General features: G+C 43.4%; 1 protein-coding gene across 3 annotated transcripts in view; it reads right to left on the bottom strand.

The window, feature by feature from the left end:
- BARD1 (BRCA1 associated RING domain 1) overlaps nucleotides 1-20,116 on the bottom strand; it is a 489,699-nt gene that overhangs the window by 391,538 nt on the left and 78,045 nt on the right. For all 3 annotated transcript variants that reach the window (XM_085648552.1, XM_085648554.1, XM_085648555.1), the window contains one exon: nucleotides 14,745-14,896. In XM_085648552.1, the coding sequence (XP_085504678.1) occupies nucleotides 14,745-14,896 (152 nt within the window). The remainder of the gene's footprint in view (nucleotides 1-14,744; nucleotides 14,897-20,116) is intronic.

Here is a 20,116-nt window from a genome sequence, read left to right as displayed (position 1 = left end):
CCAGATATACAATTATTTTGTAACCTTAACTTTTCAAAACCTACTGAATGGATTTACACCAAATCACAAAAAGCACATTCTACAGAACAAGATCTAGCCTCCTGCCAAATTTGGTGTAATTCTGTTGAGCTGTTTTTGCTGTAACCTTGTCTTAAGAAGTCTTGGGCAAATACATGGGGATTTTACGTTTTTTCTAGGTCCACGCTTGACGGATCAACCCAAAACTTTCCAGGCACAAACTAGTCAAAAAGTAGCACCTTTTTAAAAGGTTTTGTGGCGATTCGTCAAAAGGGGCCAAAGGTATTAGCAAAGCAAAAAACGCTTTCCTATGTCACAGGTAACCTAACTATAACTACCTAATAGTGATCGACACTAGGCAAGGTGTCTGGTCAGTTTTCTGTTCCACCCACCCCCCTTTCTCCCGGGGCGGGCATATAAGGGGTAAATCCCCAATCTGTGCCAAAGGGGTGCGTAAAAACTGACATGGCTCCTTAGTTAAGTACGTAGGGGGTACATGGCCACCAAGAGAATAGGGAATTATCTGGATGAGCATTCAGTAATTCTCATATTTTAGTTTCAGGAAGGTCTACATCATACCAAAAATAAGGGCAATTGTTTACATAGATATATCGTTAAGGTACAGCCTTTCACTGTTTAAGTTAGAGGCAGAACATTTATGTCAAATTATTAAAAATCCATATGCCTTCAGATACCCATACAGTACTGCAGATGCCATTGCCCAGCAGAGGGATGAAGCTGAGTGTTGGTCACCAGTTTCTCTGTTTTCTCTCCTTTATGGAAGTTTCCCCTTGTTTTTCACCCCCGGTGTCATTCACCCACGTGTCTGACATAGAATCCATTGACTCAAAGCAGGCCAAGAAGCAATTACAAAGACCTCAATGGTGCTAGCCTCAAAATTTGACTTTTCACATATTGTGAAGAACGCATAGACTTATATTGTATTTTATTGTGCTTTACATTTATACAGCGCTTATCAACCCTGAAAATGCGTACATATTATCTATGTCTAATAACGTAAGAAATTTACACCTTTTTTGGGGGGGCAGATTCGCGGTCCGCCTTTACTATAGTGGCTGCGCTCCTTTCTTTAGTTTCTTTGCCAGCTCGGCTTGACAAACTCTGTTCGGCATTCTGCAAGCCCCACCTTGCACCACCCCAGTGAAAGGCACAGCTCCCCAAACTCTATTTTTCCAGTTATGCTACAAGGACCAGAGGCAGCGTCGGCACCTTCATATGTGAGGAGGTGGTAGGGCGTAACGCAGCTCTCCTCGTTCCCTCATTTGTAATGCCATAGGTTCAGTTTAGAAGATGGCGTCTTCCCAGCTCATCAGCACTTTTGCAGATGGCTTTCCTCGGGGTATCTAGTTGTCCTGGTAAGTGTGGCAATCTTCTGTGTGCCCGTGTGAAGGGTGTCGCCACCTTCAGTCAAACTGTGTGCGCTAACTGTGTCTTCTCATTTCCTCTTACCGAATAAGTTTCCTGCCCTGTACCGAACATATGGCGGTACAAAAGTTTGTTCCGTCTTTTACATTCAGTTTGCAAAAAGGGCAAAAGGAGATATAACAGATGCTTGTTACCTGGCAAGGGAGATACGTGCATTCCCTGTTTGGTTCTAATTTGAACAGTAATTTCGATTTCATTTTGCTCTCTGTTTTGTACAGTCAAGTGTACTTTCGGTTTCAGAATTCTGTTGTGTCTGCCTTGGGATACCCTGTGCACTAAGTCAGATACTGCAGGGAAGGAAAGAATGCTTTTTTTGTGTGTTGATTTATATTATGTGGGAGTTCTACGTTCAGTAACAACAACACGTCGAGTTAATCTGTTGGCTTTATTCAGTTTATTACACTGATAGATTCCTCATTGCAGCCGTGACGACATTCAGCTGATCGCATTTGTAAGTGTTACTGTAAACAAGCTTTAAGAATAGCAGAGCTACAAACATTTCCGTTAATCCCATGGTGCTGAAATAAACACTTTTTTTAGCCAGCGCGGAATTAAAAGTCTATTTTCTTCTATCCTGTGTCTCTATAAATAGTATTGTTCCCACAATGTTTTGCTCCACTTCGTGTCTCCATTATACCTTTGTTTGGTTTTACTTCACCTGCCTTCAGCGTCTTTCTCTCCCATTCATCTCTAGTGCCTCTCTCATTCGCCTTCATTTTACCCCAGGTTCTTTAAATAAACTTTATACTCAGCAAAAGTAAAAAACATAGTCAATTTCAAAGCCAACAGCTCTAACTTTAAAAAATGCGAGACCTATTGCTTTGCAAAGGCTTGTTGTACATGTTGCTTATACAACAGGCTGTCTTAAGCAATGTTGGCTACGGATAGCAGAACCTCTTTAGGTGGCGCCGCTTTTCATCTTGTAAACCTCTCCCCTTCCACTTGTGTTGCTGAAAAAAGCACACGCTCTTTTACTCGATATCATTACCAAAGCCTTTTCCAAGCATTTAAACTTGCTTGCATTTTTAAAATGAATGCTTAATTGTCTTGATGTCAACTGTATTGTCTTTGATGTACAGCCCTGGGCAAACAGCTGCTCTGGCGGACGAACAGCCACATCCTAACTTTGCAGCTCATGTGGCATCCAATAAAAAACAAAAACGGCTCAGATGTAACAAAAATAAGCATTGAAGATGCAATAGGTCTCGCCTTTGATTAAGTTAAAGCCATTTACTTTGCTAATGGTATTGTATAGCAAAGCAAATGGCTTTAACTTAATGAAAGGCGAGACCTATTGTATTTTTAATGCTTGTTCCTATTGGTCACAGTTACAGTGTCCAGGCCCTGAACGCAGATTCTACACGATATACAGGACACACAACTTAGTTTTCAAACATAAGTCAGGAACGTGAAACGCGAACAACGAGGTCGAAAAGAGAAGCAATGAATAAAAAAAGTTTAAGGGCATCAACTTGGGGAGGCTAAGTTGCACGCGGATGATCTAAAGCTGTGGCATGAAGGTCCCAAATTGAGGCAAGTCCCATGCTGTTCACGTCTGAGAATTAGAGGGGATTCCACTGTCACGAAGAAGGTCTGGAGATGAGGTTTTCAAAGGAATTAGGTGTAAAGCGCTCCAATACCTTCAGGTAGAGCTCGCACTATAGAAATCTGCACAAAAAAAAAGCACTCGCCATCTGTTTTCCCTCAGCCCCATGTTTACGGGGCTGAGTAAAAACATATGGTTCCCACAAAGATAAGAAATACCTTCACGACAGAAGAAAAGCAGACGAGCCAGTCCGGGTGGGCCGGACAAAATAGTGAAAAGGAGGCAACAAAGAAAGCTTATTTCCAATGGCAGCCCACCGTTTACCATAAATGGTGACGCAAGCCAATGGAAATAAGGGGCGGGGCTTCAAGCCCTTCTCTCAAAGTCCTCCTTTACAATATATCTCGCCGAGCGAGCTACGCATGTGCGCAGCAACGCTAGGCGAGACCTAAAAACATCGAGTTGGGCGACCCGCATGTAACAAGACGCACGGCCGCTATGGTTTGATAAAATCTTAACAAATAATAATTATAAAGTAAAAAAACGAGTTGGGCGGCCTGCATGTAACAAAACATGTGGCCACCATGATTTATAGTTAAATTAATAAAAAAAACGAGTTGGGCAACCCACATGCAACAAAACACACGGCCACCATGATTGAATGTTTAAAAAACAAGCATTGGCCCTGCCAGGAAGGGCTGTCTCCCCGGCACAAGTGTGGACCCCGTCAGGCCCCTGATGGGTGGAGCAGGGGGCGGAAGGGGGGGGGGGGACGCGTTAAAAAATAAACAGAGCGCGGTGTCCCTGAAGGGGGGCGCCGGGCTCCGAATAAAAGTAAAAATAATAAATCAGGCTCCACGAAAGGGCTGAAAACAATGTTGTTGTAACATCCCCAAGGATCTTGCCTGCTCTTTATATTATTGTATTGACTGGAGGCCATTCTCAACTTATTTGCCAGGTCTAACAGTTTTGCCTGAAATTATGGTCTACAAATCGTCGCTTTCAGCCAACCCTTGTGCCTTGTCAGCTGATCCTGCAAACTGTGTAACTCCGTTGAGGCTATGTCGATGGCCGTATCTAAAATCAGATGTTTTCTCAACCTCCTGCAAGACAGCTCTGGTTTCCTTCTGTTGGTCTTCTGGCAAGAATTTCAAGAATGCTCCTAGATCAGACCACATTTGGTGGTCTGTCTGCATAGAATAGCCAGAGCGTGGGAAGCTTCAAATGTCATAGGGGCCATAGCAAGAAAAAACGTGCCTACATTGCCCAAACACCTACTCTCCTCATCAGGAGGTGCAGGGCAAGGGGTGGTCGGAATTAGGGAGCATTTCTGGGCTTCTTGCACAAACACTGAGCCTGGTGTTGCATGACCAATAAGAGAAAACAGGGAGTCCTCTGGGCCCTTGTATTTTTTATCAAGGCAGGGTATCACCACTACCACTGTAGAAGAGTTCTTCATTTATTTAAACCATTTGTCTATATGTGATAGACAACAAATATAACCATTACAAACTTTCTTGATGACTCCTTAAAGTTGTAAAGGAAACAGTTTCTTTTATCTGCACCAGATGATCCCATCTTTGGATGCTCTTTCCCACAGAATGCGGAAACCTAGATATCTCATGAGTAAGAGGGGAGGGAGCTGTGTCGATCATCCCACTCCTCTCCTGTTCCACTTGGATGATCATGAAAGATTCCCTCTTCTTCCAGCTCAGCATCATCCGCTTGCACATAGTCATCGTAGGTGGTAACAGACTCCAACATTCTGGGCTGTGCAGATTGTCTGGACTTCTCATCTGATGTAATAAGTGAGGTGTGTGCGTGGAGGAAGTGTATTGAAGTGCAGGGGTTGGTTGTTTCTTGAAAGGTGGATTACCTGATTCAGGAAATCCCTAACAGTAATCATTAAGCATCTGGTGAAGATCTGTAACCAGTCTTATTGAAACATCCATCATAGGTTCCTGATAGCTGTTCATCATATGAGTCGTCATATGCATACTATTCTTGAAAGGGTTTGAAAGATCTTGGTTTCACGTCTGACCTATCTTGGAAGGAAATATCTCCTTCAAATAATTCATTACCCTGGTCATCGTAATCTAGGTCCTGGCATTTCATATGAAGCTATGACGTGCTGTACGCGGTGCCTAAGGGGCCCTCATCATTATCTTCTTCAGCTCCCCTCAGCTCCAAGAGATGTACAAGTTGGAAGGGTGAGACCCTACTTGGTGAAGTCTGGCCTGGGTGGATGGGAATTATTTTGTTGGTTTTATCAACTGGTCTGTCAAAGGTGCCTTTGCCAATGGTGCTCTTTTAGGCTTCAAACAAGTATCTGGTTCTTTTGTCCCCATCAGCGGCAGTAATGCACTGGTCAGTCATCTAGTCGATGCGGAGGCCGTCGTCGATATGGATGATGTCGACAAAGTTGTTAACCTAGTCGTTTATGATGGTCTCATTTACTTTTTCTTCAGTTGACTAGCTTTTGATCCCTGAGGAACTCGATTTCCTCGTCAATGGGGTTGTGAGTTCAAACCTGATTTTTGATGGCTTCTTCACAGAAACAGGGGACGGAAAACCTATTATCTGAGATCTTTCAGTCACAGAATGTACACTTTAAGTACTGTTTTGTCTTTGCTTTTGTGGACCTTCAAGGGAGGTTCCATTAAGCAGTCTTTTTCTTCTTGTCTTTCTTTTCTAAGGGCTTTCTTGACAGGAGATGACGTTTCTACATCTTCAAACACTGGAGTTTACTATGCCTTCTTTTTCTGCAGCCAAAAAAGAAGTCTGGCTTCCATGTCTTTCTGTGTTCGGTAGAAAATGTACAAACCTTAGGTTCGTGATGAGAATACAGGCAACATAGGCACTGATGTTGCCAGAGAATATGCAAAGTCTGAAAAGCCTATTTTTAGAGCCCTCTGACATGATTTAACCAGTCAGAACTCAACAGCCAAAATGCTACTATCTAGCAGTCGACAGTTGAGTTGAGGTTCAATAAAAGTTAAAAAGAAGCTAAACTATCAGTTACCTTACTAAAGAAACTGAGCAGTTTTCAGCGAGCCTTCCTTCACACAGCATGCAGTAGAAAATCTGAGGTACGGTGGCCCTTGAGGGGAAGAGTGATTCAAAAGCTGCTTTGTGAATGGCTGGTGGGTTCATTCTTTCCAATGTCACATTTTAACATTTGCTGTTCAATGTTTTTCTGTACACTACTCATTATATTTACTGTGGGACTCCCACCTAGGTGATGGGGAAGACTCAAGCATGTGAATCTATAGAACATTCAAGATTGGAGAATTATCAATATATATTTTGAAACCTGGCATGAGTATGTACAAAAATACAACCTCCAAAATAGTTGGAACAGACGATTCATGGTTGCGCATAAAAAAATATTATTGGTATATGCAACTGCTCAAACTACTTTTATCCTCATCTTTCTAAACTACAGCCAAATGAAAACTAGATAACATCTGAATTTTCCAGAAAATGTTCCAGTGTAAACAATGTGGAAGACAGGGGTCAGCCATGTCTTGTATCCTTGTTCCAGTTTAAAATCAGATCACCATATTCTCGTACAGAACACACAAGCCTGTGAGGAATCATGTCAGCATTGCATTACCTGAATACAAAATATCAAACCTATGCCACTTAAGGAAGTCACAACAAAAACAACAACACAAGTAAAATCCATTCTCGGAACCAATGCTGTTACAATCCATGCTTTTCTATTTTGCCTACAATCAACACATCAAAAAATGTCCAATAGCCGAAAACTATTGCTGCCCAAAATAACAGATTTTATATACCTCAGACAATTACATTATCATCAAAGTATCAATAAATTATTAAAGTCAGCATACAAGGCATTTTGCTGTGGAGATTTTCTTTACTCTGCTTGTGCTAGAGCTTCCCTAATTCTATTGGGAGCGAATGGTTTGTCCAATGGTGTATTACAGTCACCATCAATGGCATCAGTCAGAATAGTATATCAGACTGTGAAAAAGGTGGGTGTCTTTTACTTTAAGCGCATACCACTGATAACAGGTAATTGTTTACCCTTACCAACAGCTTCATATACATCCACAAAAAATACATCATATTGTAGCAACAACAAATAAAAAAATCAACGCACTAATATACCTGAAAAAAAAACAAGGAACAGCACCAACTGATAACAATATGGAAGGAAAGTCTTTAGAATAAAGTTACACACAGATGAAGAGTATGGGAAGAATATGTCTCAAATGGAAGTTGGCACATATGCTGAAGACCAGAATAACAAATTCCTTACCTCCGGGAACCCTCTTTCTGGTGAATATGCTACCTAACCGCAGTGTATAACGTCAGGATACTCCTAAGGAGCCATCCTGTATCTGGAAACATTTCATGAGCAGTGCTCCTGCACGCCGCTAGATGGCGCTGTGTGGCTCAGCCTTGGCTCTGTACTACAGCGGGAGTAACAGAGTGGAACCACATAAAAGCGCCACCCCTTTCTGCTCACGACAGTTATTTATTTCTAGGTCTCGCCTAGTGAACACAGCGCATGCACTGCTTCGCCTTGGCGAGACTATTGTTGTCGATTTGGTGCGCGACGGGAGACAAACCATGTGTGCGCACGGACAGGCGATGCGCATGGCGTCTCCTCTCTAGCGATGTAAGCTTTCACACGCTCCCACCTTGATTTAAGTTTCAGTTTCACTGCACGATGCAACTATACAAGGCAGACACATAAATTTCAGCGCTTCAGCATATCAAGAACTTTGTGCCGCATGGTATTTACTTTGCTTTTTTTCGCTTTTGTTGCCTCAACACACAACAGTATTGTTCTTGCCTCGCCGTGCATTTTATCTGCCCTGCACTCTATCCTGCCACTTATCCTCGGGTTTTTAACTCGCCGTGCGAACCAGGTCAGCAGAGCTGCTCTAGAGGCAGAGAACCAGGTCAGCAGAGCTGCTGTAGAGCCAGAGAACCAGGTCAGCAGAGCCGCTTTAGAGCCAGAGAACCAGGTCAGCAGAGCCGCTGTAGAGCCAGAGAACCAGGTCAGCAGAGCTGCTCTAGAGCCAGATAACCAGGTCAGCAGAGCTGCTGTAGAGACAGAGAAACCAGGCCATCAGAGCTGCTTTAGAGGGAGAGAACCAGGTCAGCAGAGCTGCTTTAGAACCAGAGAACCAGGTCAGCAGAGCTGCTTTAGAGGGAGAGAACCAGGTCAGCAGAGCTGCTCTAGAGGCAGAGAACCAGGTCAGCAGAGCTGCTCTGGAGGCAGAGAACCAGGTCAGCAGAGCTGCTGTAGAGCCAGAGAAACCATGCCATCAGAGCTGCTTTAAAGGGAGAGAACCAGGTCAGCAGAGCTGCTTTATAGCCAGAGAACCAGGTCAGCAGAGCTGCATTAGAGCCAGAGAACCAGGTCAGCAGAGCTGCTCTAGAGCCAGAGAACCAGGTCAGCAGAGCTGCTTTAGAGCCACAGAACCGGGTCAGCAGAGAGCTGCTTTAGAGCCACAGAACCGGGTCAGCAGAGCTGCTTTAGAGCTACAGAACCGGTTCAGCAGAGCTGCTGTAGAGCCAGAGAACCAGGTCAGCAGAGCCGTTGTAGAGCCAGAGAACCAGGTCGGCAGAGCTGCTCTAGAGCCAGAGAACTAAGTCAGCAGAGCTGCTGTAGAGCCAGAGAACCGGGTCAGCAGAGCTGCTCTAGAGCCACAGAACCAGGTCAGCAGAGCTGCTTTAGAGCCAGAGAACCAGGTCAGCAAAGCCGCTGTAGAACCAGAGAACCAGGTCAGCAGAGCTGCTTTAGAGCCAGAGAACCAGGTCAGCAGAGCCATTGTAGAGCCAGAGAACCAGGTCAGCAGAGCTGCTTTAGAGCCAGAGAACCAGGTCAGCAGAGCCATTGTAGAGCCAGAGAACCAGGTCAGCAAAGCTACTTTAGAGCCAGAGAAACAGGATATTGGGGCTTATTTACAAGCCCCTTGCGCCGCCGCTGCGTCACCTTTTCCCCACACAAAAGTGAAGCACCGGCAGTGCAAGGGACTTGTAAATAAGCCCCACTGTGCCCATTCGAATGCATTAAAACAGTTATGTAACCTTCACACCACGGAAAAGGTGAAATAAAGCACCAGTTTCTAAAGTTATTGCTCTTTCCACAATTACTGGTAACTCAAGTCTCCTGCCTGAGGTCTACTACATTTATTGCAATTTAAAACTTCAGGTATCAAAATGCAAAGTTGTGTTAGCTATTAGCCTTACACTGGCTGAACAACTGCCTCCTACCACAGGACTGTTACGAGTGTCTATAAATCTAAGATTGTATTTTGGGAAGTAGATGATGTACCTCATGCCTGCAACATAAAACAAGCATTTGCAATGCAACAGGGCTGGCATTATTAAACGTTTGAGCTAATGGCATTGCAAATGATAAGGTTTGTTAGTTTTTGCATTTTTTTGTTAAAAAATATTACAGCAGTAACATAAGTAATGAAATTAAATCCACGTAGACCACCACTACCACCACCACTAACACCACCAGTACCACCACCACCAGTACCAATACCACCATCACTACCACCATCGCTACAACCACCACAAGTACCATAACCACCACTACATTTATTACTATTACTACTCTGTGGTGATAGTAATAATAATAGTGGTAGTTATGGTACTGGTGGAAAATTACTATTATAAATTACAATACCTGTTAATTTTTCAAAAGGCATTGCCATTTACAATACCAATAGCTCTAAAACTCGCAGTTGCGAGACCTATTGCATTGTAAATGCTTGTTTCCTTTGCATTCATTTGGGACATTACAGCATTTCAGAAATAATGTCTTGCCATGGAACAGTGAGGTGAGAGGGCAGTGAGCAATCTGCGGTGAGAGAGAGTATCCACCAGTAAGAGTGTTACGGAAAGTAAGTAACTTGTGGTTCTGGTGGCTACTTAGAACAACAGATTCATCACCTCAGGACAGACAGCAAAGCAGTACCTCCCCAGGTGGAGGGTCTATGGAGGGGACTGCCTGCTCAGTCCTGCAGGACATTTGTGGTCTAAGTACCCCTCCCACCAGAATTGGCAACAAAGCAGTATTACTTCATGAACATATTCAATGACGTCCAGGTCACAGCATACAGATGTCAACAACAGGCGCTCTATGAGTAAATGCAGCTGTAGCAGGCTTAGCCATGTCAGAATGGGCTCTCAGACTTTCCGGGAGCTGCATCTTGTCCAGATCATGATGACAAAGGACTATTCACCTTGACTGGGTCCTCTTATGCATAGCCTTTGCTATCTCCACCACGGAGAATCCCAGAAAAAGCTGATTGTCTACACTGTGTTCCTGTTTTTTGATCAATGGAAAAGCTCAAAGCTCTTTTGGGGTCCAGCTGATGAAGCATCTGCTCTTTTGAGGATTGAAAGGGAGCAAGAAACACTGGCAGAGTGATGGACTGCCCAACTTAAAGGGAGTCAAGACATTTGGCAAGCATACCAACTGAGGCTTCAGCACCAAATTGTCTCAAAAAAGGTGGTGTATGGCAGTTACTTTGAAACTGCCTAGAGCTCAGTCATGTGACGAGCTCATGTAATCCCAATGAAGAAGAGCATCTTCAAAGTCAGGAGACAGAGTAAGCAACTATTCATCGGCTTGAAGGGTGTGCATGTGAGATATGTTAAGGCCAAGTTAAGGTCTACTGTGACATCACAAATGGCTTGGGAAAGAACAGGTGTGACAAATCTTTAATAATTTTTACCACAACTGCAGATTTAAACAAGGACAGTTGGTCTTGAAAATGTAGAATGGTCGAAAGGGCTGAAAAAAAGCCTCCTGCAAGACTTTGCAGGGCCAAAAATAAAACCTACCAAAGGAAGCCCGACAGCTTTCCTTGCAAGAGATCAGTTTTAGGAGTACTACACAGGTCACAGTTTTGTCCCAGCATCTGACATTAATGGATTTTGTGGAAAAAGACGCCTGCGTCTAAGAGGGCATCCATCACTTCAGGTGGCAGATCAAACTCAGTTAGTTGTTGCTGCTCAGTCTTCATGCCTGTAGGTGCAGCTTGCACAGATTTAGGTGAAGGATCAAGCTCTGTTGCTGCAACCGAATATCCCTGTGAAGTAGTCGCCTTATCAGGGGACAGATGCTCATGCCCATAAGTTCTGGATACACTCTACTGCCCCAACCAAAAAATACTAGGATGACTTGGGCTCAGTCATTCTTGATTCTTATTAAAACTAAGGATAGTGGAGGAAGAAGTCCTGTGTTCTATTTAAGTACAATACTGGAACTGCAAATAAATTTACATTGCACGTTTGACTGTGGTGAACAAATCTAGCTAGGACTACACCCCCCCACACTGTTGGAAGTTATCCTTCAAAATCTTGGGATATAGATGCCACTGCTGATCTTTCAGACATCCGCTGTTCAGTTTGTCTGCTTTGGTATTCAGGGGCCCTACCAGGTGGTTTGAGGTCAGGGAAATGCCTTGGCATCTCAACGAACTCCAGAAAAACAGAGCCTACTGGCGCAGGACACAGGCGCACACTCCACCCTACTAGTTGCAATACATCATGGCGGTGCTGTTGTCCATAAGAACTTGCACCAGCACCCCCGTGATGAACAGCAGGAAGGCCTTTAGAGCCAGCCAAATGATTTGCCACTCCAACAGACTGATGTGCAGCTGGGCTTCTGATGGAGGGTAGGATCTTCTGATATCTACCACTCCTAGATGACCTCGCAAGGCCAGCAGGGACACACCTGTCACCACTGTCAGCCTTGGGTTGGGATGGGACAGGGGAGTATGGTTCAATCAGTTTCAATCGAACAGCCACCACTGCAGGTCATGAGAGATCTGCTCCGAGAACTTGACAACATCTGTCAGATTTCCTTGATGCTAGTCCAACTGGAACTTCAGATTCAATTGCAGAACCCGCATGTGCCACCTAGCGTAACTTACAAGGATGCTACAGATGTCTAAGAGGCCAAGAAGTTTCAGAGGTGCTCTCAGTGCTCCAGGACCATGGCTGAAAAAAATTGAGATAATAGCCCAAATGTCCTTGGCTCGTTGCGGAGGATGGAAGGCCCAGAACTGTACTGTGTTTAAGACTGCTTCAATAAATGGAAGCCTTTGTGAAAGAGTCCGGTGGGGCTTTGTCTTGTTGATAAAAGGTTTGCTATCGTCTGGAGGTTGTCTATGACTGACTATGGCGAGCCCTCCTTCAACAGACAGTCGCTGAAGTAGAGAAAAACTGGTATCCCCAACCACAGAGGTGGGCTTTGACCATCACCATCACTTTCGTAAACACCCAAGAGGAGCTGAATCGAAGCACTACAAACTGAAAATACTCTTGGTCTACCCTGAACCACAGATATAATCTATAGGACTGCAAGACAGTTTTTTTGAAATACAGTTCCTGCAATTACACCATCCAGTCACCCAGGCCCAGGGCAGGAAGGATCTAGGCCATTACGAGCATTTTGAATTTGTCCTTCCGCAGGATGGTATTCAGAGGCTGATGGCCCAACACAGGCCAAGTCCTCCTTGGGAACCAGAAAATAGCAAGAGCAACAGCAGTCTCCTCCTCAGAGTCCGGTAGCCTTTCAATAACACTCTTGGAGAACAATGGCCACACCTGGAATAAATGATGGATCCCGACCCCCACTAGATGTGCATGCACCAATAATCAATCAATCAATCAATCAGGGGTTTAAATAGCGAGCTACTCACCAGTGAGGGTCTCAAGGCGCTGTGGGGGGTGAGGGGGAGAACGGCTTCGGGTCAGTCAAAAAGCCAGGTCTTGAGGTCCTTCCTGAACGTGTGCAGGGTCGGGGAGCGTCTGATGTTGACGGGGAGCTTGTTCCAGGTCTTTGCTGCGATGTGGGAGAAGGCTCTCCCTCCGGTTTTGTTTCTGCGGATGAGGGGGACCTCTACCAGGGGGAGTTCGGTGGAGCGGAGGTTCCTCTTGGGTACATGGAAGAATACTCTCTTGTTGAGGTATTTGGGTCCGATGTTGTTGAGGGCTTTTTAGGTGTGGGTGAGGAGTTCGAAGTTTGAATAAGAGTACATTAACTGGACTGGGTGGCTGTTACAGCAGGGTAAGAGGATTGATGTCTCTGCTAGCCCATGTGGCGTCTGCCAGACACCCATCCACAGCCTCGACATGACTGGAGTGACTGATCCACTGACTGGGAAGACTATCTCTGCCAATGTACCAGCAGCCTGGAATTGCCTCGGAACGTTTTGAACTGGTGTGGAAACCGTTTAGCAGGGGTCAACAGGCCCAAAGAACATGCTGTAGCTCTATTTTCCTTAAAGGGCTCTAAAGCAGAGTTTGTCATCTCACTGAAAAAGCATAACCCATCAAACATCATAGCTATGAAGAAGACTGGTACATTTCCAGAAAATCCTATGGAACGGGTCCATGTGTGCCAATGAACTACAACACTGGTATTGGCTGATGAGCCAAAGAGGTCTCAAGGTCTTCCAAGGGTGCCAGTAAGATCTCGCTGGCCATGTCCCACAGGACATGTGTATAGCAACCCAGTAGGCACACAGCATTTACTGACTGCAATACCAGACAGACAGAGAAAAACCTATGCTTGCCAAAAGCCTCAATCCTCTTGAATTACCTACCTGGAAGATTGGTTGGGAATTAGTTGGGAGTCATGTTACTGGCTGAGGCCTGAACCACAAAGCTCTCTGAAGAAGTCTGTTTCGTAAAAAAGAAAATCAGGTTCATCAGAAGCCAGTCTGTGATGCATGGCTGCCGGCATAGTTATAGGTGGGCAGCAACAGGACTTTGACCAAATTGCCATTGAGGTATCAGTAAGGGCCTCATTTAAAAGAAGCAAGGGCCTAGAAGTAAAGTAGGATATAGCCTAGGGCTATGGTGTGTGTAGACCAAGTAGAATTTTGGAGATGGTGGAAAAGGCATTGGATTTTCCACCAGCATTTTAAGGTGTTTGCTACCTAATTGTACAAACAGACAGTTGTTAACAGCTCATGGATACTTAGAAGTTATTATCAACATCCCAGCAGATCTATTACTATTGAAGAGTCTGTTAAACAGCGTTTGATGAAATATGGCATGTGGTATGTAATCAAGGTAGGCTCACTGAGAGAAAAGATTACAAAGAAGTATCAATGAGGCTTTACTAAAAACATTATCTCAGAACCCAAATAATGGGTGTCCAAATGCAAATGTTTAAGTATGTTTGACTACAGAGCCTTGAAGAGTAGTCCGAACGCAACCCCGAAAATGAGTAAAATCATAAAAGTAACTGAGTGTAGTGATGCTTACGGAGCTAGGGAATACAATATCTGTACAATTGAGACACTCTTCCTCATATGCCATAAACAATAACTTGTACGCGTCTTCTTATTTTGCGCACCACAAAAGGAGTACTAATTGTAACAGCTCACATAGTTTAGATTCCAAGTGGAGTTTAAAACACAGTTTCTGAACCAAAGAGGATTTATATTATTCAATGTGACTCATTTCAAACTTCCATGTAGTGTTCAAAATTACAATCAAACTTGTAATATCACCATATAACTTTGATGTTAATGGGAAACAAGTGTGGTTTGGAATTCAGCTTCGGATTAAAGGTCTAAGCCGAAATATCGAAACACACAGACTTACACACTGTCTCAGTATAGGCTTTTTAAGTTAGGAGTAGGAAGGTATCAGTTAAACATTACACAACATAGGAAACTGTTTACTCTGCCAGACATTTTCCAATATCACTTACCATCAGGCTTGTGGGAACGATCAAGCACATTGTGAAGTTTGCTACAGAGCTGGATCATATTGGCCAACTGCCGGTTGATCTGCACATCTTTCGCCCAGGCTGGAGTGTGGCACACAGGACATTCGCTGCCAATGGATGAGCCCACACATTTTCTGTGAGGTGGAAAGCAAAATCATTGCAATATCTTCAAAAACAAACTACACAAGCATACAGGTAAATGGAAAGACACTTGAGACTCTGTTGGTCGGCCAAAAGACTGACCAAGCATTCAATATGGTAACATTGCATCCAAGAGCACACATACCCCCACACATTATATGAACAGAAACAGAAAATGACCTTTGAGAGCTACAAGTTAAGTGAAAGAAGTGCCCAACCTGAAGCAGAGTAAAGATGGTCAGTCACACTTATCATGTTCATGCATTTTCTTGACATGAACACCCTAGCCTTAGTGAAGGAAGATTTTACACTACTGGCCAGACTAATGATGTAACCTCTTATACACTGATGCTACAGGGTGGGGATGTCATCCACAGTGGGTGGAAACTGTGGAAAGGGTTGATATGTTCTAGTATTTTTCAGGATTATTAAAGAATGTACTTTGCAGAAGCGGGTAGATATTGGTCATGCCCAACTCTCTAGTGCCCCATTCCTCCCATCTTATTGTAAGCAAGGAGAGGAACATACTTGCACACAGTCACCACAATCATGGATGATATTTATGCTTCAGTGATGAAGCTGAATGGGAGGAATAGCCTTGTAATGTAGTATAAGATTAAAAGTAAAAAAACATAAAAAAGGGGGAAAGGGTAGAAATGTCTTGACCCCCTTAGTACTTGTCCAGTGGTTCCCCTGGAACCCTGCTAGAGCAAAAAAGCATTTCTTATTTTTGCTGTGAAATCGCAAAGGAGTTACAAATCCGCGGGAAAATATATTTAAAAAAACAAGCGCGTTATCCAGCATTTATTTCTTTTCCAGCCCCCGCGGGTGGGCCAGATCCCGGTGGCATCCATTTTTTGCAACCGTGCTTGAGTGTTGATTCAAATATGTTGCTGAACAGCATTACGCAAATCAGTTAAATGTCTTTAATTGCATATCTATACTTGGAGGAAGGCAGCGTTCGTTCTCCACTACTGGGGCAGCCTCTTCTATAAGTGAATGCAGTTCAATAACCAGTGATCTTAAGTCGCATTTAAGCACTGGACTCACAGCTTGCAGAAGATTAGGTCTCAGTGATATGTTGCTACAGATGATAGAGGTCAATTTCTGCTATTTACTGATAGAGTTGTGAATTAGTACTTGAGTAGTGCGAAGTGCTCCAGAAGCACGCTCACATTGCAGCTCTTAAGTGCTTGAAATGCTCAAAGGAAAACTCTGCAACGTACACTGTAATGAATTCCACCTAGCAAAGACAAACAGAACTTTCAAAATAGCCAACGGTTAATACATGGAATGACAATCATCTTTTGTTTCAAAGAATGCCAAATAATCTTTAGGATTCTCTGAAACAAAAGCGATACCACCTCTTTACAGGAGTGTTTTCAGAAAATTATGCCCCCTTATGAAGGCGAATATTTGAAATTGAGGGGGGGGGGGGGGCAACAATGTTCCACGGAGGTAATCACTTAGTATTATATATTACATAATTAGCATGAGTCTAGAAGGCATAATTAATATTCCTCATAGAGTATTATCAATATTTGAAAATAAAACAAAGCATAGTGAAATCATGTAGCTAAGCGCGCACACACACATATATATGTATACATACACACATATATTATAATAATATATATATATATATATATATATATATATATATATATATATATCAAACTTAGGACCAACTTTTCCCATAGACTAAGCATTTTTTGTTTTCCTAATGAAACTCACACACACAACCACTCACTTACCCACTTACCCATACACCTACTCACACAGCCACCCACGCACCCATAGTCACTCACACATCCACTCACTACTTCATACAGCTACTCACACATCCAATCACCCATCAATACAGCCGCTCAACAGAGCTTCTCACAAACCACTCACTTACCCATTCACACATCCATACAAGCACTCGCACGTCTACTCACTCACCCATACAGCCATTCATACAGTCAGTCTCTAATACAGCCATTCCCACACCCAGTTAACAAAACACGCACCCAAACAGCCACTCGCTCACCCACATTTGAATTTAAAAATATTTTTAGAGCGCTCGGACACCAGGCGGTTTCATGGCGCATATACCACTCACACACCCAGTCATTCACCCATACAGCCTCTCACAGTCTCTCACTCACCAATACACCTACTCACACAGCCACTCACCCATACAGCTACTCACACACCCACTTATTCACTGGTACAACAACTCACACACCTACTCACACAACCAATCATGCATGGATAGACACAGTCACATCCCACTAACAGAATATAGGTAAGAAATAGTTTTACTCATTAGTACTACATAAACTACACTAATTTAATGTTTGTAGTACCTAAGTATATATGTTTAACACAAACCTTTAGAACACACTCACAATCACTGGATGATGTCATTAGTGGTGTCATCAGTGATGTCAATGACCATGTCATGAGTGATGTAATATGTTAGGTCATAGGCAGTGCATTGGTGGCGTAAGTTATAGTTAGTGAAATATGGGCCTAACTATAAAGTCCATACGCCGTTTTTTCTCCCGGCGTTTTCAAGAACGGAGGACGGACCACAGGTATGTGCAATTGAGTTTATTCCGCTCCCTTGCACCACATCACCAGCATCATATATATATGTAGTCCATGACAGCAACTACAGAGGGTGTGTGATCACGTGATCGTGGGGGTGAAAGCTCTAACCAATGGGAGTATGGCACAGCATCTAAAGGTGTGGGTGGAGTAGCACCGGGATTACAGTGGCATCCGAGGAAGGCGTTGTACGCCAAAATGCATCATGCCCGTTGTCCTATTAAGACTTTCAAGATATTCCCCTGTGTGGCCTCTATACTTCTCTAGCAACCGGAGGGGTTTGTGTGTGATATTATATATATATATATATATATATATATATATATATATATATATAATGCATTTTTGCATTCTCCCGTTCCGGCACTTTGCACTTTTCGCACCTTATTCACTTTGCCAAACTTACGTATGGGCTAACTCAGTTATTTTAACTTGGAGTTTTACATAATATACCTTAGCCACTAGATTCGTACTTTGTTACACATCTCGAGCACAACATTTTTCATTAATTTTGTTATTTCAAAATTATTTTTTGTCTCCCCTTTTTTTAATGGTGTTGGCACTTTCCATTCCACACGAAAGCCCATCCACTTTCTAAGCCCACGCAGTAATGCCTGCAAATTCCCTATTCCAACAAGGTACTAATTTGATATACTGCCTTCGATACCTTTTGAAAATCTCAGTATTATATATACAGGCATTGGCATACGATGTATATTAGACATGTTATCAGATCATGTGAGTAACTTTCTGCATTTAATTTTCTCATAGCCAACTATACCTGTCTGGTTGCAGATAATACGTATTTTACAATTATTCATTAGCAACAGAAGGTTTGGTATCAAAATGAGTATTTTATTTACATTTTAGTCGCAAGTTGGTTTTAAGGTTCTATTTTGGCAATTTTACTGTTTCTATTTCCATGGCTTTCAAATCATGTGATGTGGCTACGTAATTGTATTTGCACTTTAAATAACTCACACGGATTGGCTCCGACATGTCATGTGAACAAGGCTTTGACGAGCTGAAACGCGTCATGGCGATGAAGGAGTAAACAACAAATTGAGCACTTACTTTGGGTCTGTGTCCTGTTTTGTTCGGCGGAGTATTGTCACCGAATTGGAATCGAAGTAATATATATATATATATATATATATATATATATATATATATATATATTATATCATCAAAAGTGCCCTCAATTCGAAAACACACTCCAATGTTGACGAATTCAAGGAATTCTTATTATTCACATCAACCTGCATTTCACTTTTGGAGTCCCTTTCTTGCCTTACACGTTTCGGAGGCTCGCTCCTTGACCTCAGTAGTAGATTCTGTGATGCATCATAATTAAAACTTTTTATATTACCCTCAGTGGGCCTCTTATCAGTAAATGTCTGATTCTCTAGCTTGTCTTCTGTCCCACAATTTGGCTCTGAGAGTTCAGGCTTATGTGGCCCCCACTCAATTTCCAGGGTGGTGAAGTCGTCACGGATGGGCTGCCTTTAAATAATTATCCATCAAAAGAGAACGCACTCCACTGTAGACGAATTCAAGGAATTCTATTTATTCACAGCAAACGGCATTTCACTTTTGGAGTCTTTTTCTTGCCTTACGCGTTTCAGAGGCTTGCTCCTTGATCACAGGCTCATGTCATGAATGATGTAATATGTGACGTCATCAGCAGTGCATTGCGGAGGCACAAGTTATAGCTAGCTCAACTAACTATAACGGCCGAATTTCTCTTGTCTTGTACGAGTGAAATGTTCAACTAACTATAACGTCCCTAAAACCTGTGTTTTTTTCAGTGAATTTCAAAGGTTTTTTTAAATGCTAATTTCTAACTATAACATCCCTGAAACCTATGTTTTTTTCAGTGAATTTCTAAGGTTTTTTAAATGCTAATTTCCAACTATGCCTACAGAGGTAGGACATGTGCAGAAAGAGGAAGGCGCAGAAAGAAGCAAGAGAAATGCAGAAAGAGGCAACAGCAGTCCAGAAAGAGGAAGAAAGGTGCAGAAAGTGATGTGATATCGTGTTGTATTGTGTTTTTGCATTATTTGCACTACGTAGGACACTCTACCTGTCTCTCCCTAGCCCCGGTCCGACGCGGCAAGTGCCGTTGCGCGGAGGGCTTCTGGGAGCTGATTTCTGCATCACTTCCTGCATCACTCCTGCTGGTGAGCGTTCTAGTTCTTCAAGCGCCCAGCACCACTTAAGGCCTCTCTAATGCGCATGCGCAGCGGACGCACGCAGCGGGCGCGCCGGTGGCACGCCAAAGGCAAGCCCGTCTGCGCCTGGACCGGGCCCAGGGCCATTCCCCCTGGTCCTGAACATGCTGAACACATGATTGTTAGGTACTCCTCCCTGGATCTATATAATCTACGCCCTCCATCCATCAAGGGTTGTATTCGCATGGTCCTAGATAGCACGGACGGGCCACCGAAGGCTTGCCCACTTTGCAACTACACTCCCACCCTACAACCCAATCAACAAACTAGTGCAACATGCTACACTAATCTATCTAACAGAAACATCAGCACCGCGCTCATTAATGCGCGCTCTCTTGTCAAACATAAATATGATATAGCAGATCTCATAACAGACTATAAACTTGA

This window comes from Triturus cristatus, chromosome 3_2 (genome assembly GCF_964204655.1).
Source record: "Triturus cristatus chromosome 3_2, aTriCri1.1, whole genome shotgun sequence".
Taxonomy (NCBI): domain Eukaryota; kingdom Metazoa; phylum Chordata; class Amphibia; order Caudata; family Salamandridae; genus Triturus; species Triturus cristatus.
Note: the sequence above shows the minus strand (reverse complement) of the source record. Positions and strands in the feature narration are given on the sequence as shown.